This window comes from Ambystoma mexicanum, unplaced genomic scaffold, assembly GCF_040938575.1.
Source record: "Ambystoma mexicanum isolate Mex_15411 unplaced genomic scaffold, UKY_AmexF1_1 Mex_scaf11, whole genome shotgun sequence".
Lineage (NCBI taxonomy): Eukaryota > Metazoa > Chordata > Amphibia > Caudata > Ambystomatidae > Ambystoma > Ambystoma mexicanum.
In genome coordinates this window covers 157,054-182,018 of record NW_027182336.1, presented here as the reverse complement: position 1 = coordinate 182,018, position 24,965 = coordinate 157,054, and the positions used below count along the sequence as shown (strand labels likewise).

General features: G+C 54.4%; 3 protein-coding genes and 2 pseudogenes across 3 annotated transcripts; 3 read left to right on the top strand and 2 right to left on the bottom strand.

Moving 5' to 3' along the window:
- The first annotated feature begins 9,917 nt into the window (after nucleotides 1–9,917).
- LOC138553545 (histone H2B 1.2-like) lies at nucleotides 9,918–10,377 on the top strand. The gene has a single exon (XM_069642566.1). It carries the CDS (start codon nucleotides 9,945–9,947, stop codon nucleotides 10,323–10,325), a length of 381 nt encoding a protein of 126 aa, XP_069498667.1. The 5' UTR covers nucleotides 9,918–9,944; the 3' UTR covers nucleotides 10,326–10,377.
- Nucleotides 10,378–11,080: 703 nt separating this feature from the next.
- Nucleotides 11,081–11,656, bottom strand: LOC138553537 (histone H3). The gene has a single exon (XM_069642563.1). It carries the CDS (start codon nucleotides 11,635–11,637, stop codon nucleotides 11,227–11,229), a length of 411 nt encoding a protein of 136 aa, XP_069498664.1. The 5' UTR covers nucleotides 11,638–11,656; the 3' UTR covers nucleotides 11,081–11,226.
- A 5,880-nt stretch (nucleotides 11,657–17,536) lies between these two features.
- Nucleotides 17,537–17,961, top strand: LOC138553539 (histone H2B 1.2-like; annotated as a pseudogene).
- Nucleotides 17,962–18,630: 669 nt separating this feature from the next.
- On the bottom strand, nucleotides 18,631–19,230 carry LOC138553538 (histone H3-like). Its single transcript, XM_069642564.1, has one exon. The coding sequence runs from the start codon at nucleotides 19,228–19,230 to the stop codon at nucleotides 18,820–18,822; it is 411 nt and encodes a 136-aa protein (XP_069498665.1). The 3' UTR covers nucleotides 18,631–18,819.
- Nucleotides 19,231–24,540: 5,310 nt separating this feature from the next.
- On the top strand, nucleotides 24,541–24,965 carry LOC138553543 (histone H2B 1.2-like; annotated as a pseudogene).

Here is a 24,965-nt window from a genome sequence, read left to right as displayed (position 1 = left end):
ACTGCTCTTGTGAAGTCTTCCACAGCCTTATCAATGTCTCCCTCAGTGCTTAGGGGGTTAGGTGTGACCTTGCTATTCAGCTCTTCCTTGTAGCGGGCCCCGGACCCGCTCAGCCTGCTGGTAGGGTTCCATCTCATCTTCCACAGTGATTCCTGCTGGGTTGTGGTCGTAGGTCAGCTGCGCCAGTGTTTCCAACTCCAGAGTGTGTTGCAGGTTCTTCAGTAGCACAATGTCCAGCACATCTGGGTTGTGACTTGTTGTACTTGCTGAGCGCTTTGAAACACTTGTCCGTGTATAGGCGCTATATAAATAAACAATACCATATTATACCTGGGTAGTGTGTGGGCTCAGTCGGACCTGCTACCACACAGTCGTTCTTCCTCGGGTACGCCAGCAGTGTCTGTCCCCTCTGGTTGGCAGTCCTGGAGCTCCAGCATCAATGTTTGCTGTTGAGGTCTTCTCTGATGATTGTCGAAACAGTGGAATCCAGCAAAGCATCCAGGTCTCCAAGGTCCAGCTTTTCTTTCAAACAACTTGGTGAGTGAGATGTCTCCTGTTATACACATTGGTTCCCATTCCCTCAGGATGAGCCAGGCTCAGTCAACCAATGACGCAGAAGGGCATTCATGCAGGCAGACAGCCAATCAGGCTCACAGGTATTCAGGTCATTCACTCCACCCAGACTCCCATAACAATCGGGGTAGGTACCCAGTCTTTCAGCACACTACACTGCATTGATTTCAGTTTCATTCAGGGCCATCTCAGGCATTGCGTCACACACCAAAACCAAACACTGATAACACAGAATGTGAGTTCACTTCAGACTTCATTCACAGAGGTCCCCCCCCTAGGGTGTACCCACAACATACAGTCCCTGGGAAGGCTCCAGTCAGTCTGACAGGAGGCAGCCCCAGACCCATATATGGTATTTGCAGCCAACAGCCAGTCAGGGGGAAGGGACACAGTCAGGGCTTCCCAGGACTTTGGGAAACAGGTTAAAAGGCAATACAAACCAAGAGGCCACAGGGGCCATCCTACCTTCTGTCATGAATCCCTGATTCCTATGGCAGGGCCTGGGTGGCCCAAAATGAAGGCCACTCAGAGCCACTGCCAAGTCAGCATGTAGCTGCCACCAGCCCATACCTTGCTCTGTGAGCAGCACACAGGTGCCTAAACACACACATAAGGGGTACATAGAGAAGATAGTATTCTATCAGAAATGTTCTGGGCCAGGCTTATCTCTGGGCACGAAACCGCACTTAAGCTTAATGTCGTTAAGGTATCATTTCTTGTGATGGAAATAGTTTAGAAAAACTGGACGCATAGAAAGTGCATGTACCAGAGCGCAAGGAGCAAAATACCTTCAACTATCCCTCCGCAAATACCTCCCCTCTCGAGCTCTTCACTCATCTACTTCTAACTCCCTCAGGGTCGGTCATTTTTCGAAAAAATGAGCTGGGGGTAGCTCTGTCTTCGGCTGGGGCCTCCCTTTGGAAAAGCCTCCCTCCACTCTGAAATTTGAGGACAACCATCTCCAGTTCCGGAAGCACCTCAAGACCTTCCTCTTTGCTTCTGCCTTCGCCCCCCCTGTCACCTGCTGATCTGTTTCTCCCTTGGCACTGTGCACCTGGCCACCCTCTGTCCTCCGGGCCCAGGTACCTGCTCACCCTGACACCCTCCTGCACTGCCTCCGGGCCACCACATGCACTGGGGTCTGTATCTGTACCCATACAGTCCCCCACCCACTTTCTTTTCTTTCTGCACTTATCAGACATACCCTGTCTGCTCCCTTAAACACAGCACTTGCCGGCTGCACAACCACCGTTTATTGCCTTTATTATTTATTTATTTGTATTTATTATTATTTATATGTTCTCCTCTGCACCGCACTTTCCACTTCTCCCCCCCTCCATGCATTTTTCCACTTTCCCATGCAAATGCGTGTTCTCAATGTCACTGGGCCTAGTAAAATCCTTGTTTTGTTCTCCCCTGTTCCCCTCCCTTGCCTTGTCGTGCTCTGAAACACTTGTGTACGAGCGCAATATAAATAAATTATCATATCATATGATATCCTATATCATATCATATCATACTCTGTCAACTATTTCTCACACCTTTTCTAATCCAGTTCCAACACTATTATTCTTGCTCTTTACCTTTAAAGGCTGCTAGGTGACAATAGCGAGACATGATTAGTTATAGCTTGTATAGTTTTGTTTTAATGTGAAATTGATGACATTTTAATTAAGTGTTAATTGGAGTTAATGGACTATAATTCCTCTTTTGTGTTTTTTTTTTGCTTGGCTTGAGTTTTACTATTTTGTATTGTAAGATTCAAGATGTGTAAAAAAAAACAAAATTGGTTCACATAATAAAAAATAAACATGAGGGGTACATGGGTGTACCCCACTCATGTGTGCCATAAGGCTGTCACATGGGTGTTGTTCACCTGAAGGAATACATGAAGAGCTGCACTGCCAGAGGTCCAGACGGGACCTCAGTGGCAGAAAATAGAGAAACCACGCACAGAGAAGTGCCAGGACAAGGACTAGGAGGCCCTGTACCTCCAGAAGGCATTTCCAGTATCACACAGTAACTGTGTCAAAATTAACAACAGTGAGGAGGGCATCAGGAGAAAGCTTCCTCACCAGAATAATCAAAAGGAAGATTGGAAAAGCAAAGAGTGCCTTGGGATAAACCTCCTTTGCCACTATAATTATGGTATTTATTGAGCGCGGACCTAGCTTCAAAAAGCAACAGAGCGCTTTCCAGATGTATACAACATTACAGATGCACAATCGAGCACTTTACAGAGGTAACAACAGAACATATATATAGCAGGGAGTAGGATACAGAGGGGCACAGAGGAAGTGTACAGCTGTACAGGTTGGTAGGGAGGATAGGGGCAGACAGCGTATAGTGAGTCTGGTGGCGTGGGGGACGGGGCGGAGACCTGATGGCCTAGGTGTTGAGGAGGAGAGACTCCTTGAAGAGGTTCGTCTTGAGTTATTTTCTGAAATGTAGGGGACAAGTCTGATGCTGACAAGGAGGAGGTTCCATAGTCTTGGGGCGTATGCAGAGAAGGCTTGCTTTCTGGTCCTTTCCTTTTTGCGGCAGCAGATTTCAAGTATGCATGTTTCTTGGCTTCTGGGGGTGCGTTGTCCGTTGGAGATGCTGAGTTGGGTGACTTGAGGGCAACTGCCTTATAGTTGATGCAGCAAGACTCAAAGGTAATTCATGTGTGCAGTGTAAGCTAGTGAAGGTCGATGAGGGCTGGGGTATGTGGTCGTATCTGCGTAGACTGTTGATGAGGCGTGCGGTCACGCGTGGAACACTTCTCAGGGGCACAAGGGAGGACAACAGGAGGCATAAGGGAGACATTTAGAGCCAAGGTAGTTACAAGGGGGGTCTCTTTAACAATAGCGCTGTTAAGAATAGTGGAAGAAGCCAAGGATACTTTGGCAGTGATCTCCCTTGTTTCATTGCTCAAGGAGAAGACCATGGAAGTCTGGGACTGTTGAACATTTGGCCAAGGAAAGTCCCAGGGAGGAACGAGAAGGACTCTTGAAGGCTGTCACAAGAGACTATCTGAAAAAAGCCTTTAGGACTGATACAGTTGGACCAGAAAGCGGTCATTCTACTGTTATCACCTTTGTTTAATCAGAAGCCATTTCAAAAGATTGTCAGCAAACTGCCCTAAAGCTGAACCAGGAGAAGGGAGTCCTTCTTCTGGTGACCCTCTGTTGTTTAGAATATCTTTTGTTAGTGGTAGTGTCAGAGTTGGATAGTTTTGAACAGTGGATGAACACTTGTTGTGGTGCCCTCCTCTGCTGCTCATCCTGTTTAGCTTTCATAAGGGCTGGGCATCCGCGGTAGCTGGCAGGGTGAGGTCCCCTGCAGTTGGCGCAGGTTGCCGGATCTGTTCGGGCTCGGGTGCAGTTTTTCGATGTGTGGTTCTCTCCACATCGCACGCAGCGTGGGTCCTGGTGGCAGAAGGCAGATGTGTGGCCGATCCGCTGGCAGTTGAAACACATGATAGGTCCTCTTCTGGCCTTCGGTGCTTCAGTGGTAACTGTACAGCTGCACAGCCGTGTGATCTTTGTCAGGTCCGCTGGTTTTCCATCGCTGGTTTGTGCAAGGGTGGCAACAAATAGCGGGAATTTCTTGTTCTTGTTGGCTGGCGAGGTCAGCTGGACAACACTCTTCACTGGGAGACCCTGTTCTGCAAGTTGATCTGTGATGTCTTCCACGCTGGCGTTAGTCGGCAGGCCACGGACCACAAACCTCTGAGACCTCACTCGCTCCAGTGGGAATGTGTAGTACTGCAGTTTCTGTACGGTGAAGGCATCTGTCACGCTCTTGTAGTCCTCTACTGTGGTGAGCGAGATCTTCATATGCTCACCATGAGGCTTGAGGGTGAAGGTTGGTTTGGCGCACAGGTGTTTCAGCATGTCAACCAGGTCCTTGTGGGTCTTCAAGCTCTTCACAAACACTGGGGGGATCCGGATCTTCTTTGGTGGTGGGGTGGTCTGCTCGTCCGCTGTGTTGCCGGGTTCTGTGGCCAGCTGTTCGTGCTCCAGAACGTCATACTTGTTGCTGGTGCTCACACCTGTTGCAGGTGGTTCAGTCAGCGTCTTCTTCCACTTCTGATGTGATGCACCTGGTGACGCACTTTCACTGGTCTTTCGCTTGTGAGAGACTGGTTCGAACCCTTCCATCTCGACCTCGGTGTCCAGGAGGTGGGATGTTTCTGACATCTGGGCAGCCATGATGATCAATCTAGGAGAAAGGTGGGGAGAAAACACGAAAGGATAGGAGAAAGAGGGATACAATGTAGAGTGCTCTTATCAGAGCAGTTTGTTTTAAATCCAAACAGCTCTTTGTAAGAACCAGCAAAGCAGGTGTGCCCTAAAAAGGACAATTTTGGGGTGCACGTGGTGTGCAAAAAGCTCTTTTGCAGATTTTTAGACCGACTCCTGAAGATTGCTCTTCAGTGGGGAAATCGGGCTAATCAAGCGCCACTTGCCGCCACAAGGTGGAGGCAAAGACCTCTTAAACGGCCCTTTTTGTTTAGAAAAGGCCCGGCTCACTGCAGCTGCCGCAGCATCGCCCGATGCCGCATCTCGGTACACAAGGTCTAAACAGCTGTAATGCTCATGAGTAATGAGCCTGGGAGGGCCGGCATATAAAGACACGGTGGAGCTCTCTCATTGGACGAAACCTAGGCTCTGTGTGAACATCCATTGGAGGGGGAGACTACTCCTGCCAACCAACCAATCAGAGCTCTGTGCCGGGCACACAGACACGGAAGAGCTGCAGAACCAAACTGGCCAATGGCGAGCAGGGACTGGCAGCAGCTGATTAAGCACAGGCAGCCTACAAAAGAGAGGGGAGGGGTGCGGTTAGTGTGGCGGCAAGTGGCGCTTGATTAGCCCGATTTCCCCACTGAAGAGCAATCTTCAGGAGTCGGTCTAACAATCTGCAAAGGAGCTTTTTGCACACCGTGTGCACCCCAAAACTGTCCTTTTTAGGGCACACCTGCTGAGCTGGTTCTTACAAAGAACTGTTTGGATTTAAAAAGAAACTGCTCTGATAAGAGCACTCTACATTTTCTCCCTCTTTTCTCCTATTCTTTCCTGTTTTCTCTCCAATTTTCTCCCCCCTTTTCTCCTAGATTGATCATCATGACGGCCCAGATGTCAGAAACATCCCACCTCCTGGACACCGAGGTCGAGATGGAAGGGTTCGAACCAGTCTCTCACAAGCGAAAGACCAGTGAAAGTGCGTCACCAGGTGCATCAAATCAGAAGTGGAAGAAGACGCTGACTGAACCATCTGCAACAGGTGTGAGCACCAGCAACAAGTATGACGTTCTGGAGCACGAACAGCTGGCCACAGAACCTGACAACACAGCGGACGAGCAGACCACCCCACCACCAAAGAAGATCCGGATCCCCCCAGTGTTTGTGAAGAGCTTGAAGACCCACAAGGACCTGGTTGACATGCTGAAACACCTGTGCGCCAAACCAACCTTCACCACCAAGCCTCATGGTGAGCATATGAAGATCTCGCTCACCACAGTAGAGGACTACAAGAACGTGACAGATGCCTTCACCGTACAGAAACTGCAGTACTACACATTCCCACTGGAGCGAGTGAGGTCTCAGAGGTTTGTGGTCCGTGGCCTGCCGACTAACGCCAGCGTGGAAGACATCACAGATCAACTTGCAGAACAGGGTCTCCCAGTGAAGAGTGTTGTCCAGCTGACCTCGCCAGCCGACAAGAACAAGAAATTCCCGCTATTTGTTGCCACCCTTGCACAAACCAGCGATGGAAAACCAGCGGACCTGACAAAGATCACACGGCTGTGCAGCTGTACAGTTACCACTGAAGCACCGAAGGCCAGAAGAGGACCTATCATGTGTTTCAACTGCCAGCGGATCGGCCACACATCTGCCTTCTGCCACCAGGACCCACGCTGCGTGCGATGTGGAGAGAACCACACATCGAAAAACTGCACCCGAGCCCGAACAGATCCGGCAACCTGCGCCAACTGCAGGGGACCTCACCCTGCCAGCTACCGCGGATGCCCAGCCCTTATGAAAGCTAAACAGGATGAGCAGCAGAGGAGGGCACCACAACAACCACTGCAAGCTCCACGGAACCCACCAACTACTACAAATGACTCTCAGAGGAGCAGCGGACAAAGCCAACCAAACCAGAGACCTGCACATCGTCAGGAGCCAAAACCAACAGCGGCCGCACAGAGGACCCACCCTCCTCGCCCGCCACCAGGCCATGGCCCTGCGAAGACCCAGAAGACAACCACAACATCCGGGCTGAGCTACGCTGGAGTCCTAAATCCACCACCGAACCCGCCGCAAGCAACCACCTCAGCACAGGAAGAGGGAACAGCGAGCTCAATCGACTGGAAGACCATCATAGTGAAGATCGCAGCCTTTGTTGCAGAGCTGAATATCGACCCCACCATGACGATGGTGGCAGGGCTCGTCCTGAGCCTATTCGCGGGCGAAGGAAGAAAACAACATGGCATCTAGACCCAGCTGCGCCATCGTGATGTGGAATGCCAACGGTATTCAGAAGAAGACAGACGAACTCCTTCACCTGATGGAAACGAGAAAGGTGAGTGCTGCTTTGCTTTCAGAGACCCACCTGCAAGGAAACCAGAAGCTGAGCCTGGCAAACCACAGTGTGTACCGGACCGACCGACCTGCAGGAGCCAAAGGAGGGGGGACCGCAGTGATAGTGAAGACGACGATCGACCACCATGAGATTGCACTCCCACCCCTCAGAAGCATTGAAGCCACTGGAGTACAAGTCAAGACTGCTACAGGACCACTCCGACTGATTGCAACCTACTGCCCCCCGAAAGCAAAGCTGGATCTCCGAGACCTGGATGCTTTGCTGGATTCGACGGTTCCAACACTCATCGGCGGAGACCTCAACGCCAAGCACCGATGCTGGAACTCCAGGACTGCCAACCAGAGGGGACGGACACTGCTGGCGTATTCCAGGAAGAACGACTGTGTGGTAGCAGGCCCGACTGAGCCCACGCACTACCCAGGTGTAGCAAGCCACAACCCAGATGTGCTGGACATCGTGCTACTGAAGAACCTGCAACACTCTGTGGAGCTGGAAACACTGGTGGAGCTGACCTCGGACCACAATCCAGTAGCAATCACTGTGGGAGATGAGATGGAACCCTACCAGCAGGCCGAGAAGTACAACTTCAGAAGAGCTGACTGGAGCCGCTTCAAAGAAGAGCTGAACAGAATGGTCACTCCAACCCCGCTGAGCACCATGGATGATATCAACAGGGCCGTGGAAGACTTCACGACAGCAGTCCAGGAGGCAATCAAGAGCAGTGTTCCGAAGCAGAAGACAACCAGATGTTCCATCTACGACCTACCGAGAGGCATCCAACAGTCAATCGCCGACAAGAACCGCGCCCGACGCCAGTGGCAGAAGCTCTGCACACCTGATCTCCTGCAGAAGTACAACACGCTTGCAAGACTCCTGCGGGAACAGATCCGACAGCACCGTGGAGAGAAGTGGGAGTCTGCAACAGCCAAGCTGAAGGAGGCTGACAACTCGGTGTGGAGAATGACTCGTCGACTGACTGGGAAGAAGGAGCCAAGCCCACCAATCCAGGGACGAACCCACCTTGCATGCAGCAACAAGGACAAGGCAGAGGTCCTTGCCGAGACACTGGAGGCTTCGTTCACCCCGAACAAGGTAAGTAGGCTCTCAGACGGAGTGGAGGAAGCAGTTGAGAAGTACCTCGCAGATCACGGAACCGGGCTGGGAGCAGAAGACATCAAGGAGTGCACAAGCTCTGAGGTAGCAGGACTTGCAGAAAAGCTGGCGAACGGCAAGGCACCGGGGAGCGACGGAATAACCAACCTGGCAATCAAGAACCTCCCACCAGCATCAATGGAACATCTCACAGAGATCTTCAATGCATGCATGAGGCTCCAGCACTTCCCGAGTTCCTGGAAAGAAGCAAGGGTCATCGTTTTTCCAAAGGCCGGCAAACCACTGAGGGATCCAGCAAACTACCGCCCCATCAGCCTGCTTTCTGGATTATCGAAGCTCCTGGAGAAGGTCCTCCTCGCTCGACTCAGCGACTTCACCTCCGAAAGAAATCTACTAGCAAAGGAACAGTTTGGATTTCGAAAGGAGCATGCAACGACTCATCAGCTACTGAGAGTGGTGGACACCATCAGCCACGGATTCAACATCAAGAAGTCCACAGGAATCGTCTTCCTGGATGTAGCCAAAGCATTCGACCGAGTCTGGCACAAGGGACTGCTGCACAAGATGATTGGCCTGGGATTTCCGAACTACCTGGTGAAGACGATTGCAAGCTACCTGGGAGGCCGCACCTTCCATGTCGCCATGCGGTCTGAGATGTCCTCTTCACATCCCATCCGAGCAGGCGTGCCACAGGGATCGAACCTCGGACCCTTCCTGTTCAACCTCTTCACCAACGACATCCCGACAGATCTCCACAAGACGAACCTGGCACTGTATGCAGACGATGTTGCAGTAATCTCCCAGTCTTTCAGCGAAAAGGAAGTGGCGAAGAACCTGCAAGCTTCATTGGATACCATCGCAAAGTGGTACAGCGACTGGCGGATAGAACTCAACACCAGCAAGACAACTGCAACGCTGTTCACCAGAAAGAAGATCAAGGAGCACCCACACATCAGCCTCAACGGGGAGACCATCAAATGGGAGAGCAGCAGCCGCTACCTCGGTGTGACCCTGGACAGCAAACTCAACTGGGAAAGCCACATCGAGAATACTCAGCAGAAGGCAACAGGAAAGATGGCAGCGCTGTACCCACTCCTGAAGAGCAAGTCCATGCCCCTCCGGACAAAGATCAACGTCTACAAGGCGATCATCAGACCAACCCTGACTTATGCCTCACCAGCATGGATGACCTGCCATGAGCGACACCGGAAGAGTCTTCAGATAGTCCAGAACAAGGCCCTGCGGATATCATCTGGAGCTCCAATCTTCACAAGGATAGCAGACCTTCACAGAGACCTGGACATCGAGATGTTGGATGAACATCTAGCAAAGCTGAGTAAGAACTTCTGCCAAGAACTGGATCAGAACCCGAACCCTCTGATCAGAAGACTCACTGCCACCACTGCAAACCCCTTCGACCGCTACCCGCGGCCCATCACTGCGAAGACCCAGTGAAACCAGCCCTACTGTGACAAGACCACACAGACCAAGAAGAATACAAACCCACGACTACACACTCAACCCGAGAAGATGGAGTAATGAGGCTCAAGCCTCGGTATCCAAAAAATCACCGCTGATGGATAAAAATCTATCAGCAAGAAGAAGAACAAGCGCGGTTATTTACTCATTTCTTCCGCTCCTCACAGCGTGAACGTTCGCGGCAGACAATGCCTGAGCCAGCCAAGTCCGCCCCAGCGCCCAAGAAGGGCTCCAAGAAAGCGCTCTCCAAGCCGCCCAAGAAGGACGGGAAGAAGCGCAAGAGGTGCAGGAAGGAAAGCTATGCCATTTACATCTACAAGGTGATGAAGCAGGTGCACCCTGACACCGGCATCTCTTCCAAGGCCATGGGCATCATGAACTCGTTTGTCAATGACATCTTCGAGCGCATCTCCGGGGAAGCCTCCCGCCTGTGCCACTACAACAAACACAGGACCATTACCTCCAGGGAGATCCAGACCGCAGTGCGACTCCTGCTGCCAGGCGAGCTGGCCAAGCACGCTGTGTCCGAGGGCACCAAGGCCGTCACCAAGTACACCAGTGCCAAGTGAGGCCACAGTTCCCAGCAGCAAAAAACCCAAAGGCTCTTTTAAGAGCCGCTCACCACCTCCACTCAAGAGCTCCCATGCTTTGCCTAGCAAGCCCCGCTTTATTCCATCCCCGGAAGACATAAGGGCAATGGTCTCAAATAGGGACTTCGGCCTCAGGGTCGGCGTAAGCAAATTAATTCTCTGCGCTGCGGCAGGAGTCACGCTCCCTACTTGACACATTCGCTGGGCTGGGAGGGAAAGCTCTGGGGACAGAGCGCAATGTGCAGGACAGGCACCTCCAGGGAAGCGCTCGCAGCAGACCCCTCTGTCCCCGAGCTCGACAGGGAGCCAGTACCGCACCGTTCGGTTTGCGGGGGGGGGCGGCGGGCGGAGAACCGGCCGTTAGCGCACAGCGCTTAGAAGTGGTTGTAATCCAACATCAAGGCAGGCGCTATAGAAACCGTGATGTGTAGGGGGGGGGGGCGTCTTCAGGTTCAGAGATCTCTGTGGGGAGGTGGCGGGGGCCGGCCTCGGGTTAAGAGATGGCTGTGCTCCGGCTAAGAGGCACAAGCCATCGCATCTAATCCGACCGCCACAAGAGCACAAATTGAAAGCAATATGAAGGTGAGGCAAAGCTGGTCGCCAAAGCGCCCTGACATGCATTTTGGGGGCTCGCAGCGGTGGGGTGTGGCGGGTTGCCTGGACTTGGACGCCAGCCGCAGGGCGTTTCATTCAACACATGCCAAGACAGGCAGTGGCAACTGGAGCGTTGGCATGTTTGCCTTGGGTTTGAGAGACAACCTAGCTGCCTGTGCAGTGAAGAGAGGCGCCTCGAGAGGCAGAGTTGAGCAGCTCTTGTGTGTGACAATGTGTCGGCTCTTAAAAGAGCCTTTGTGGTGGTGGGTCTTGCTGCCGGTGCCCCTCAGGCCCTCTCGCCTCGGATGCGGCGGGCCAGCTGGATGTCCTTGGGCATAATGGTCACTCTTTTGGCGTGAATGGCGCAGAGGTTGGTGTCCTCAAAGAGCCCCACCAAGTAGGACTCGCTGGCCTCCTGCAGGGCCATGACGGCGGAGCTCTGGAAACGCAGGTCGGTCTTGAAATCCTGTGCGATCTCCCGCACAAGGCGCTGGAAGGGCAGTTTGCGGATGAGCAGCTCGGTAGATTTCTGGTAGCGCCGTATCTCCCGGAGGGCCACGGTGCCCGGCCGGTAGCGGTGAGGTTTCTTGACACCGCCAGTGGCTGGTGCGCTCTTGCGGGCAGCTTTGGTGGCCAGCTGCTTGCGAGGTGCCTTGCCTCCGGTGGACTTGCGGGCGGTCTGCTTGGTACGGGCCATGGTAACCTTGTGCGACTTACTTCCGAAGTACAATGGTCTGTCTGTGACGGCTTCAGAGAGCGCGCGGGCTGATGAAGACCCAGCTCCACTCCGATTGGCTGGGACAATAGCAGGAAACAGGTTTGAAAAAGCCCGCCAAACTCTGTGACGAGCCCGAGGGAGAACGTCGGCCCGTTGAAAGGCTGGCAGGCATCTACGTGCACAGGCACGCGCGGAACAGGAGGGCTATGATTGGACAGCCAGTCTGAGGTTTGCCAGCTATTCATTGATTGCTGTTATGATTGACAGCACGCGCGCGCGCTCGTGTCTCTCACTTTTCTTTCTTTCTCTCTTGGGCTGAGGGGGATTTATTCATTTTATTCAGGTGGCCATTTTGTATGGCACGATAAGGGGCGGCGTGGGGTCACCTCAGAGTACGAGTTTGTGAAGCACCCAGCCTGGCAAGCAAGTGCAGAAAAGAAAGCGGACCGCGCCCCGGAAAGTTATAAAAGGAGACTCCATAGAAGTAGGTGGTTGTGGGAAAAGTTAAGAGTGGTTCTAACGAGCAACCACCTTCTCTTGACTCCCCCATCTGACACCTGATGGCAAGGCTCTCGCGTTTCCCGGGTCCATGAGTGGGAAAGCCACCCAGTTCTGTTTTTTGTTTGGAATTCTGGCACTGGTAGTGTTTCTGCATTTGAAACAGGGAAGACAAATCGACAAGACCCACAATCCAGAGGGGGGTTAAGACAGGACTGGATGGCCTCCCCACGCGTTGGCCACTGGACATTTGAGAGTTCTGCTCATGCACTGCTTACGTCTCTCTGGCTCTCGCATATGCTCTCTCTACACTCTCTGGGCAGGCAGGATACACAACCTCTCCTTTGCCATCATAGCGATCTGAGAAACACACGTGCAGCTGCCCCCAGTCAGAGGGCCGACCAACTGCCGCATAGCGACCTTCTACAGCCATCCTGAGAGGAATGCACCAACACAGATACCCAACGGAGCGCTTTGCCCAGGGATGCAACAGTGCAGATGCGTAACTGAGTGCTTTTCAGGGGTAAAAACGGAACAGATATACAGCAGGGAGTAGGATACGGAGGGGCACCGCCATACAGGGTGGCTGGGTGGAGAGAGGCAGGTGTCGTCTAGCGAGCCAGGTGGTGCGGCGTGATTGGCCTAGGTATTGAGGGGGAGAGCGACTCCTTGAAGAGGTGCGTCTTGAGTTCTTTTCTGAATTGTGGGAGCGTGTGGGGCAAGTCTGATGCCGACGGGGAGGAGGTTCCCTGGTCTCGGGGCGTAGGCAGAGAAGGCTTGTTGTCTGGTCCTTTCCTTTTTGCAGTGGCGGATTTAAAGACTGCTCGTGTCCCAGGCTTCTGGTGGTGCGTTGTCTGCTGGAGATGCTGGGTTTCTCTGCAAGGTAGCTGGGTGACTTGAGGGCGTGACTGCCTTATAGATGATGCGGCAAGACTTGAAGGTGATTTGTGGGTGCAGTGTGAGCCAGTGAAGGTCGATGAGGGGAGGGGTGACGGGGTACCTGCGTAGAGCCTTGAGAAAGCGTGTGGCTGCATGTAGGACACTTCTCTGGGGCTCAAGGGAAGACGACGGGCGGCCTTTCCGAGGAGGGCGTTGCCCCCATCCAGGTGGGATAGGACCAGTGCTTGTACGGTGGATCTAAAGCTGTCCGGAGGGATATTGTTGGCATGCGAAATGACTCCTGCCCTATAACCTACCATCCTGCCTAGACCTACCCTGCAACCCACCATTAACGACGACCAAGGATCAGAAAAATGAGCTCGATGTGACCACATTGGTGCGAGATAGCTCCTGCCCTATATCCAATTATCCTGCAACCAACCATAAACCGCAACCAGTGAAACCGGGCCCCTGAGATGCAGTCTGCTGAGCCTAAGATTAATGGCCCTCTGCCCGAGCACACATATCTTACCCGGCTACTAGCTGTGCATCTGCCTCTGAGGGCAGCTACCGCGAAACACGACAATGTAACCCTGGAACAGTGGGCTCGTAAGAACAAAACATCCACTCCAGACGCTCACCTCTCCTATCACTATGCTCACGCTCTACTTTACACCAACACAAAATAGAGCGCAGCTATAGCCCGCGATCAATTTCGGCCTAGCTGCTCACATATGTACTATAGCCCATGAACGACTCAGCATCCTGCTAGAACGCAGCTATAGCCCACGAAAAAAGAAATCGGCCTAGCTGCACACATAAGCGTCCTACACAGGCCTCATGCCGCAGTCTCGAGAGACCAACCCCCAAACTGCACACATTCAACTGATCTCTCAATACCACCGCACCAAATGTTAGGATGCAGCTACCATCAAGCAATCGCATCAGCTGCTCCCATATTGAATGCACCCAAGCACCCTACTCTCTCGACTGACCTTTACTACGGTCTCCAAGGGGGGCGTTCAACCCACAAGCGCTTTGAGATCATACCAATGATATATAGAGCGCTATGTAAATGCCAAATAGCAATGTATGATGTTGGCGTGACTGACCCGATGGCTGGAGGGAGAGAAATGGCAGCTGGGCCGGCCACTCCCGAGGAGAGGCCAGTAGTGAGTGGAGCAAATGCCATGCTCCTGGCTGTCTCAGGGAGCCTAGGCAGAGAGAGGGAGAGAGAGAGAGAGAGAGAGAGAGAGAGAAGCAAAAGGCTCTGCTCCTGGCCCTCTCAGGACCCAGCAGAGAGTGGAGCAAAGGCCACGCTCCTGGGCCTCTCAGGGCCCAGCAGAGAGTGGCGACCGCACTCAGCAGCGGGTGGAGCAAGGAATACGCTCCGGCCTGGCCCCTAGGCCCCGAACGGCCAGGTTCTATAGGCAGGAAAACAGGACTGACCTACAGGCACTTGTAACTCAGAGTGTGCTGTGACCCCTGGCTTCTCGGGTAACAGTGCACCGGGCGACGCGAGAGTTCTCGAGGCCTGCTCAGAGGCTTATGGGGATGGCTAGAGGGGTGTGTGCGTGCCCCCCGCTTGGTCTGCAGCTGGGTACTTCTGGGAGTTATCAGCATAATCCCGCCTTTCCCAGCCAACTCTACCTAGGCCGCAGTACCTTCTGCCGTTACAAGAGGGCATCGGGGAGCTCAGTGCTTTGGCATGAGTGCCTGAGTCTGGTTACCAGAAGGGAAGAGAGATGTGGGGGAGGGCAGGGAGGGAGGGGGCTTCCCATCTGCAAGGGGGTATGTATTCTCATGTAGGTAGACTTTGACGCGAAGTAAAGAGCTATCAAGTGGAATTCCTAAAGTGGACTTGGTTTCTTTTGGCGCATTGCCCCATTTACATTTCAATGGGCGCACACACAACGGGGCTGTTGGTATTTTGGCCCACGGGACCTCGAGTGCCACTGCCGCACAGGTCCACCGCACTGGCGGAGAAGCAGAGGGGTGGGCTGGGTTCAGCCTTCCAAGAAAGCGCGGTTCCATGTGATAATATGCCTGCAAAAATGTCGCCATGCAAGAATTGCGCAGTTTTTTTTGCGGCGATCTTACCCCACGGAACCTGTGGGGGACAGCCCCTGCAACCCCCATATTTTTTTTATACCATAAATAATGTCGCCTATGCTGGGGATAATATTAGCCCAATACCGAATGCGCAGCGCAAATGAGCAGCTCTGTTATTGACGGTGTGGGCGGCTCTTAAAAGAGCCTTTGGGTTTGTGCGTCGGTGCTGTGGTAGGTGTTCCTCAACCCCCGAATCCATAGAGAGTGCGTCCCTGGCGCTTCAGGGCATAGACCACATCCATGGCAGTGACCGTCTTCCTCTTGGCGTGCTCAGTGTAGGTGACGGCGTCCCGGATCACGTTTTCCAGGAAGACCTTGAGCACACCGCGGGTCTCCTCGTAGATGAGGCCGGAGATGCGCTTGACTCCGCCACGGCGGGCCAGGCGGCGGATGGCGGGCTTGGTAATGCCCTGGATGTTGTCTCGGAGCACTTTCCTGTGCCTCTTGGCGCCGCCCTTGCCGAGACCTTTCCCTCCTTTGCCGCGACCAGACATGTCCGCTTCTGCTGCTGCTCTGCTCGTCACAAGGGAGCTGGGGCTGTGTGTGTGGTGGCCGACGGGGATCGGCTGCTTATATGGACAGAGGGCGGGCCATGGGGGTGGAGGGCGGGGATCGCGCGGCAGCCGTCCGCTCCAGTGTGCACATGCGCAGCATTTCAAAATCAAAATGCCCGCGCTTTCCAGCCGTTACACCGGCTGGCCTTTGTTCTCTCCGAACTCGGTAAAGCAGGAAGGCGCTTGATTGTCAGCCCTTTAATGTAGAAACGTAGCTGCGCTTCTGAGAGAGGGCGCGCACGAACACACACACACCACCCCTTCCTCCAATTAAGCCCTGTGTACTCACTCCCACCCTTTCCAGCTGTGCCTCACAGTCCGGTGTGCCGCATTCGCGCCCTACTTTGCCCATGCACCCAGAAAGCTGCATGGGTATCGGGAGCATGCGATCAGCCCAAAGGGGTTTTGCACATACTCTGTTGTAGTGTAGAGAAGTGGTGGCGCTGCTGTCAAGGTACTGAGCTCTTTGTCTGAGTGTGTGAGCGGCTCTTACAAGAGCCTTTGTGTTTTTTGTTTTGTTTTTGGGAGAGTGTGTACCTTGGGCTTGTTACTTGCTGGCTTTGCCCCCTGCCTTGTGGCCCTCGGTCTTCTTGGGCAGCAGCACGGCCTGGATGTTGGGCAGGACACCGCCCTGGGCAATGGTGACCTTGCCCAGCAGCTTGTTGAGCTCCTCGTCGTTGCGGATGGCGAGCTGCAGGTGTCTGGGGATGATGCGGGTCTTCTTGTTGTCCCGGGCGGCGTTGCCGGCCAGCTCCAGGATCTCAGCAGTCAGGTACTCGAGCACGGCAGCCAGGTACACCGGGGCTCCGGCTCCCACGCGCTCACCGTAGTTCCCCTTCCGCAGCAGCCTGTGCACACGGCCTACTGGGAACTGCAAGCCTGCCCGGGAGGAGCGAGTCTTTGCCTTAGCACGGGCCTTCCCTCCTTGCTTTCCTCGTCCAGACATGATGCGTTGCTCGTTCAACGTTCAAAACGAAAGTAATGAGCGCGCGCTTGTTCTTCTTCTTGCTGATAGATTTTTATCCATCAGCGGTGATTTTTTGGATACCGAGGCTTGAGCCTCATTACTCCATCTTCTCGGGTTGAGTGTGTAGTCGTGGGTTTGTATTCTTCTTGGTCTGTGTGGTCTTGTCACAGTAGGGCTGGTTTCACTGGGTCTTCGCAGTGATGGGCCGCGGGTAGCGGTCGAAGGGGTTTGCTGTGGTGGCAGTGAGTCTTCTGATCAGAGGGTTCGGGTTCTGATCCAGTTCTTGGCAGAAGTTCTTACTCAGCTTCGCTAGATGTTCATCCAACATCTCGATGTCCAGGTCTCTGTGAAGGTCTGCTATCCTTGTGAAGATTGGAGCTCCAGATGATATCCGCAGGGCCTTGTTCTGGACTATCTGAAGACTCTTCCGGTGTCGCTCATGGCAGGTCATCCATGCTGGTGAGGCATAAGTCAGGGTTGGTCTGATGATCGCCTTGTAGACGTTGATCTTTGTCCGGAGGGGCATGGACTTGCTCTTCAGGAGTGGGTACAGCGCTGCCATCTTTCCTGTTGCCTTCTGCAGCCTGGGAGGGCCGGCATATAAAGACACGGTGGAGCTCTCTCATTGGACGAAACCTAGGCTCTGTGTGAACATCCATTGGAGGGGGAGACTACTCCTGCCAACCAACCAATCAGAGCTCTGTGCCGGGCACACAGACACGGAAGAGCTGCAGAACCAAACGGGCCAATGGCGAGCAGGGACTGGCAGCAGCTGATTAAGCACAGGCAGCCTACAAAAGAGAGGGGAGGGGTGCGGTTATTTACTCATTTCTTCCGCTCCTCACAGCGTGAACGTTCGCGGCAGACAATGCCTGAGCCAGCCAAGTCCGCCCCAGCAGGGCTCCAAGAAAGCGCTCTCCAAGCCGCCCAAGGAGGACGGGAAGAAGCGCAAGAGGTGCAGGAAGGAAAGCTATGCCATTTACATCTACAAGGTGATGAAGCAGGTGCACCCTGACACCGGCATCTCTTCCAAGGCCATGGGCATCATGAACTCGTTTGTCAATGACATCTTCGAGCGCATCTCCGGGGAAGCCTCCCGCCTGTGCCACTACAACAAACACAGGACCATCACCTCCAGGGAGATCCAGACCGCAGTGCGACTCCTGCTGCCAGGCGAGCTGGCCAAGCACGCTGTGTCCGAGGGCACCAAGGCCGTCACCAAGTACACCAGTGCCAAGTGAGGCCACAGTTCCCAGCAGCAAAAAACCCAAAGGCTCTTTTAAGAGCCGCTCACCACCTCCACTCAAGAGCTCGCATGCTTTGCCTAGCAAGCCCCGCTTTATTCCATCCCCGGAAGACATAAGGGCAATGGTCTCAAATAGGGACTTCGGCCTCAGGGTCGGCGTAAGCAAATTAATGCTCTGCGCTGCGGCAGGAGTCACGCTCCCTACTTGACACATTCGCTGGGCTGGGAGGGAAAGCTCTGGGGACAGAGCGCAATGTGCAGGACAGGCACTGCCAGGGAAGCGCTCGCAGCAGACCCCTCTGTCCCCGAGCTCGACAGGGAGCCAGTACCGCACCGTTCGGTTTGCGGGGGGGGGGGGGGGGCGGCGGGCGGAGAACCGGCCGTTAGCGCACAGCGCTTAGAAGTGGTTGTAATCCAACATCAAGGCAGGCGCTATAGAAACCGTGATGTGTAGGGGGGGGGGGGGCGTCTTCAGGTTCAGAGATCTCTGTGGGGAGGTGGCGGGGGCCGGCCTCGGGTTAAGAGATGGCTGTGCTCCGGCTAAGAGGCACAAGCCATCGCATCTAATCCGACCGCCACAAGAGCACAAATTGAAAGCAATATGAAGGTGAGGCAAAGCTGGTCGCCAAAGCGCCCCGACATGCATTTTGGGGGCTCGCAGCGGTGGGGTGTGGCGGGTTGCCTTGACTTGGACGCCAGCCGCAGGGCGTTTCATTCAACACATGCCAAGACAGGCAGTGGCAACTGGAGCGTTGGCATGTTTGCCTTGGGTTTGAGAGACAACCTAGCTGCCTGTGCAGTGAAGAGAGGCGCCTCGAGAGGCAGAGTTGAGCAGCTCTTGTGTGTGACAATGTGTCGGCTCTTAAAAGAGCCTTTGTGGTGGTGGGTCTTGCTGCCGGTGCCCCTCAGGCCCTCTCGCCTCGGATGCGGCGGGCCAGCTGGATGTCCTTGGGCATAATGGTCACTCTTTTGGCGTGAATGGCGCAGAGGTTGGTGTCCTCAAAGAGCCCCACCAAGTAGGACTCGCTGGCCTCCTGCAGGGCCATGACGGCGTAGCTCTGGAAACGCAGGTCGGTCTTGAAATCCTGTGCGATCTCCCGCACAAGGCGCTGGAAGGGCAGTTTGCGGATGAGCAGCTCGGTAGATTTCTGGTAGCGCCGTATCTCCCTGAGGGCCACGGTGCCCGGCCGGTAGCGGTGAGGTTTCTTGACACCGCCAGTGGCTGGTGCGCTCTTGCGGGCAGCTTTGGTGGCCAGCTGCTTGCGAGGTGCCTTGCCTCCGGTGGACTTGCGGGCGGTCTGCTTGGTACGGGCCATGGTAACCTTGTGCGACTTACTTCCGAAGTACAATGGTCTGTCTGTGACGGCTTCAGAGAGCGCGCGGGCTGATGAAGACCCAGCTCCACTCCGATTGGCTGGGACAATAGCAGGAAACAGGTTTGAAAAAGCCCGCCAAACTCTGTGACGAGCCCGAGGGAGAACGTCGGCCCGTTGAAAGGCTGGCAGGCATCTACGTGCACAGGCACGCGCGGAACAGGAGGGCTATGATTGGACAGCCAGTCTGAGGTTTGCCAGCTATTCATTGATTGCTGTTATGATTGACAGCACGCGCGCGCGCTCGTGTCTCTCACTTTTCTTTCTTTCTCTCTTGGGCTGAGGGGGATTTATTCATTTTATTCAGGTGGCCATTTTGTATGGCACGATAAGGGGCGGCGTGGGGTCACCTCAGAGTACGAGTTTGTGAAGCACCCAGCCTGGCAAGCAAGTGCAGAAAAGAAAGCGGACCGCGCCCCGGAAAGTTATAAAAGGAGACTCCATAGAAGTAGGTGGTTGTGGGAAAAGTTAAGAGTGGTTCTAACGAGCAACCACCTTCTCTTGACTCCCCCATCTGACACCTGATGGCAAGGCTCTCGCGTTTCCCGGGTCCATGAGTGGGAAAGCCACCCAGTTCTGTTTTTTGTTTGGAATTCTGGCACTGGTAGTGTTTCTGCATTTGAAACAGGGAAGACAAATCGACAAGACCCACAATCCAGAGGGGGGTTAAGACAGGACTGGATGGCCTCCCCACGCGTTGGCCACTGGACATTTGAGAGTTCTGCTCATGCACTGCTTACGTCTCTCTGGCTCTCGCATATGCTCTCTCTACACTCTCTGGGCAGGCAGGATACACAACCTCTCCTTTGCCATCATAGCGATCTGAGAAACACACGTGCAGCTGCCCCCAGTCAGAGGGCCGACCAACTGCCGCATAGCGACCTTCTACAGCCATCCTGAGAGGAATGCACCAACACAGATACCCAACGGAGCGCTTTGCCCAGGGATGCAACAGTGCAGATGCGTAACTGAGTGCTTTTCAGGGGTAAAAACGGAACAGATATACAGCAGGGAGTAGGATACGGAGGGGCACCGCCATACAGGGTGGCTGGGTGGAGAGAGGCAGGTGTCGTCTAGCGAGCCAGGTGGTGCGGCGTGATTGGCCTAGGTATTGAGGGGGAGAGCGACTCCTTGAAGAGGTGCGTCTTGAGTTCTTTTCTGAATTGTGGGAGCGTGTGGGGCAAGTCTGATGCCGACGGGGAGGAGGTTCCCTGGTCTCGGGGCGTAGGCAGAGAAGGCTTGTTGTCTGGTCCTTTCCTTTTTGCAGTGGCGGATTTAAAGACTGCTCGTGTCCCAGGCTTCTGGTGGTGCGTTGTCTGCTGGAGATGCTGGGTTTCTCTGCAAGGTAGCTGGGTGACTTGAGGGCGTGACTGCCTTATAGATGATGCGGCAAGACTTGAAGGTGATTTGTGGGTGCAGTGTGAGCCAGTGAAGGTCGATGAGGGGAGGGGTGACGGGGTACCTGCGTAGAGCCTTGAGAAAGCGTGTGGCTGCATGTAGGACACTTCTCTGGGGCTCAAGGGAAGACGACGGGCGGCCTTTCCGAGGAGGGCGTTGCCCCCATCCAGGTGGGATAGGACCAGTGCTTGTACGGTGGATCTAAAGCTGTCCGGAGGGATATTGTTGGCATGCGAAATGACTCCTGCCCTATAACCTACCATCCTGCCTAGACCTACCCTGCAACCCACCATTAACGACGACCAAGGATCAGAAAAATGAGCTCGATGTGACCACATTGGTGCGAGATAGCTCCTGCCCTATATCCAATTATCCTGCAACCAACCATAAACCGCAACCAGTGAAACCGGGCCCCTGAGATGCAGTCTGCTGAGCCTAAGATTAATGGCCCTCTGCCCGAGCACACATATCTTACCCGGCTACTAGCTGTGCATCTGCCTCTGAGGGCAGCTACCGCGAAACACGACAATGTAACCCTGGAACAGTGGGCTCGTAAGAACAAAACATCCACTCCAGACGCTCACCTCTCCTATCACTATGCTCACGCTCTACTTTACACCAACACAAAATAGAGCGCAGCTATAGCCCGCGATCAATTTCGGCCTAGCTGCTCACATACGTACTATAGCCCATGAACGACTCAGCATCCTGCTAGAACGCAGCTATAGCCCACGAAAAAAGAAATCGGCCTAGCTGCACACATAAGCGTCCTACACAGGCCTCATGCCGCAGTCTCGAGAGACCAACCCCCAAACTGCACACATTCAACTGATCTCTCAATACCACCGCACCAAATGTTAGGATGCAGCTACCATCAAGCAATCGCATCAGCTGCTCCCATATTGAATGCACCCAAGCACCCTACTCTCTCGACTGACCTTTACTACGGTCTCCAAGGGGGGCGTTCAACCCACAAGCGCTTTGAGATCATACCAATGATATATAGAGCGCTATGTAAATGCCAAATAGCAATGTATGATGTTGGCGTGACTGACCCGATGGCTGGAGGGAGAGAAATGGCAGCTGGGCCGGCCACTCCCGAGGAGAGGCCAGTAGTGAGTGGAGCAAATGCCATGCTCCTGGCTGTCTCAGGGAGCCTAGGCAGAGAGAGGGAGAGAGAGAGAGAGAGAGAAGCAAAAGGCTCTGCTCCTGGCCCTCTCAGGACCCAGCAGAGAGTGGAGCAAAGGCCACGCTCCTGGGCCTCTCAGGGCCCAGCAGAGAGTGGCGACCGCACTCAGCAGCGGGTGGAGCAAGGAATACGCTCCGGCCTGGCCCCTAGGCCCCGAACGGCCAGGTTCTATAGGCAGGAAAACAGGACTGACCTACAGGCACTTGTAACTCAGAGTGTGCTGTGACCCCTGGCTTCTCGGGTAACAGTGCACCGGGCGACGCGAGAGTTCTCGAGGCCTGCTCAGAGGCTTATGGGGATGGCTAGAGGGGTGTGTGCGTGCCCCCCGCTTGGTCTGCAGCTGGGTACTTCTGGGAGTTATCAGCATAATCCCGCCTTTCCCAGCCAACTCTACCTAGGCCGCAGTATTTTCTGCCGTTACAAGAGGGCATCGGGGAGCTCAGTGCTTTGGCATGAGTGCCTGAGTCTGGTTACCAGAAGGGAAGAGAGATGTGGGGGAGGGCAGGGAGGGAGGGGGCTTCCCATCTGCAAGGGGGTATGTATTCTCATGTAGGTAGACTTTGACGCGAAGTAAAGAGCTATCAAGTGGAATTCCTAAAGTGGACTTGGTTTCTTTTGGCGCATTGCCCCATTTACATTTCAATGGGCGCACACACAACGGGGCTGTTGGTATTTTGGCCCACGGGACCTCGAGTGCCACTGCCGCACAGGTCCACCGCACTGGCGGGGAAGCAGAGGGGTGGGCTGGGTTCAGCCTTCCAAGAAAGCGCGGTTCCATGTGATAATATGCCTGCAAAAATGTCGCCATGCAAGAATTGCGCAGTTTTTTTTGCGGCGATCTTACCCCACGGAACCTGTGGGGGACAGCCCCTGCAACCCCCATATTTTTTTTATACCATAAATAATGTCGCCTATGCTGGGGATAATATTAGCCAAAATCAAAATGCCCGCGCTTTCCAGCCGTTACACCGGCTGGCCTTTGTTCTCTCCGAACTCGGTAAAGCAGGAAGGCGCTTGATTGTCAGCCCTTTAATGTAGAAACGTAGCTGCGCTTCTGAGAGAGGGCGCGCACGAACACACACACACCACCCCTTCCTCCAATTAAGCCCTGTGTACTCACTCCCACCCTTTCCAGCTGTGCCTCACAGTCCGGTGTGCCGCATTCGCGCCCTACTTTGCCCATGCACCCAGAAAGCTGCATGGGTATCGGGAGCATGCGATCAGCCCAAAGGGGTTTTGCACATACTCTGTTGTAGTGTAGAGAAGTGGTGGCGCTGCCGTCAAGGTACTGAGCTCTTTGTCTGAGTGTGTGAGCGGCTCTTACAAGAGCCTTTGTGTTTTTTGTTTTGTTTTTGGGAGAGTGTGTACCTTGGGCTTGTTACTTGCTGGCTTTGCCCCCTGCCTTGTGGCCCTCGGTCTTCTTGGGCAGCAGCACGGCCTGGATGTTGGGCAGGACACCGCCCTGGGCAATGGTGACCTTGCCCAGCAGCTTGTTGAGCTCCTCGTCGTTGCGGATGGCGAGCTGCAGGTGTCTGGGGATGATGCGGGTCTTCTTGTTGTCCCGGGCGGCGTTGCCGGCCAGCTCCAGGATCTCAGCAGTCAGGTACTCGAGCACGGCAGCCAGGTACACCGGGGCTCCGGCTCCCACGCGCTCACCGTAGTTCCCCTTCCGCAGCAGCCTGTGCACACGGCCTACTGGGAACTGCAAGCCTGCCCGGGAGGAGCGAGTCTTTGCCTTAGCACGGGCCTTCCCTCCTTGCTTTCCTCGTCCAGACATGATGCGTTGCTCGTTCAACGTTCAAAACGAAAGTAATGAGCGCGCGCTTGTTCTTCTTCTTGCTGATAGATTTTTATCCATCAGCGGTGATTTTTTGGATACCGAGGCTTGAGCCTCATTACTCCATCTTCTCGGGTTGAGTGTGTAGTCGTGGGTTTGTATTCTTCTTGGTCTGTGTGGTCTTGTCACAGTAGGGCTGGTTTCACTGGGTCTTCGCAGTGATGGGCCGCGGGTAGCGGTCGAAGGGGTTTGCTGTGGTGGCAGTGAGTCTTCTGATCAGAGGGTTCGGGTTCTGATCCAGTTCTTGGCAGAAGTTCTTACTCAGCTTCGCTAGATGTTCATCCAACATCTCGATGTCCAGGTCTCTGTGAAGGTCTGCTATCCTTGTGAAGATTGGAGCTCCAGATGATATCCGCAGGGCCTTGTTCTGGACTATCTGAAGACTCTTCCGGTGTCGCTCATGGCAGGTCATCCATGCTGGTGAGGCATAAGTCAGGGTTGGTCTGATGATCGCCTTGTAGACGTTGATCTTTGTCCGGAGGGGCATGGACTTGCTCTTCAGGAGTGGGTACAGCGCTGCCATCTTTCCTGTTGCCTTCTGCAGCCTGGGAGGGCCGGCATATAAAGACACGGTGGAGCTCTCTCATTGGACGAAACCTAGGCTCTGTGTGAACATCCATTGGAGGGGGAGACTACTCCTGCCAACCAACCAATCAGAGCTCTGTGCCAGGCACACAGACACGGAAGAGCTGCAGAACCAAACGGGCCAATGGCGAGCAGGGACTGGCAGCAGCTGATTAAGCACAGGCAGCCTACAAAAGAGAGGGGAGGGGTGCGGTTATTTACTCATTTCTTCCGCTCCTCACAGCGTGAACGTTCGCGGCAGACAATGCCTGAGCCAGCCAAGTCCGCCCCAGCAGGGCTCCAAGAAAGCGCTCTCCAAGCCGCCCAAGAAGGACGGGAAGAAGCGCAAGAGGTGCAGGAAGGAAAGCTATGCCATTTACATCTACAAGGTGATGAAGCAGGTGCACCCTGACACCGGCATCTCTTCCAAGGCCATGGGCATCATGAACTCGTTTGTCAATGACATCTTCGAGCGCATCTCCGGGGAAGCCTCCCGCCTGTGCCACTACAACAAACACAGGACCATCACCTCCAGGGAGATCCAGACCGCAGTGCGACTCCTGCTGCCAGGCGAGCTGGCCAAGCACGCTGTGTCCGAGGGCACCAAGGCCGTCACCAAGTACACCAGTGCCAAGTGAGGCCACAGTTCCCAGCAGCAAAAAACCCAAAGGCTCTTTTAAGAGCCGCTCA

Excerpts from the sequence above, each read along its gene's own strand:
- LOC138553537 (XM_069642563.1), bottom strand. The coding sequence starts at position 11,637 with ATGGCCCGTACCAAGCAGACCGCCCGCAAGTCCACCGGAGGCAAGGCA.
- LOC138553538 (XM_069642564.1), bottom strand. The coding sequence starts at position 19,230 with ATGGCCCGTACCAAGCAGACCGCCCGCAAGTCCACCGGAGGCAAGGCA.
- LOC138553545 (XM_069642566.1), top strand. The coding sequence starts at position 9,945 with ATGCCTGAGCCAGCCAAGTCCGCCCCAGCGCCCAAGAAGGGCTCCAAG.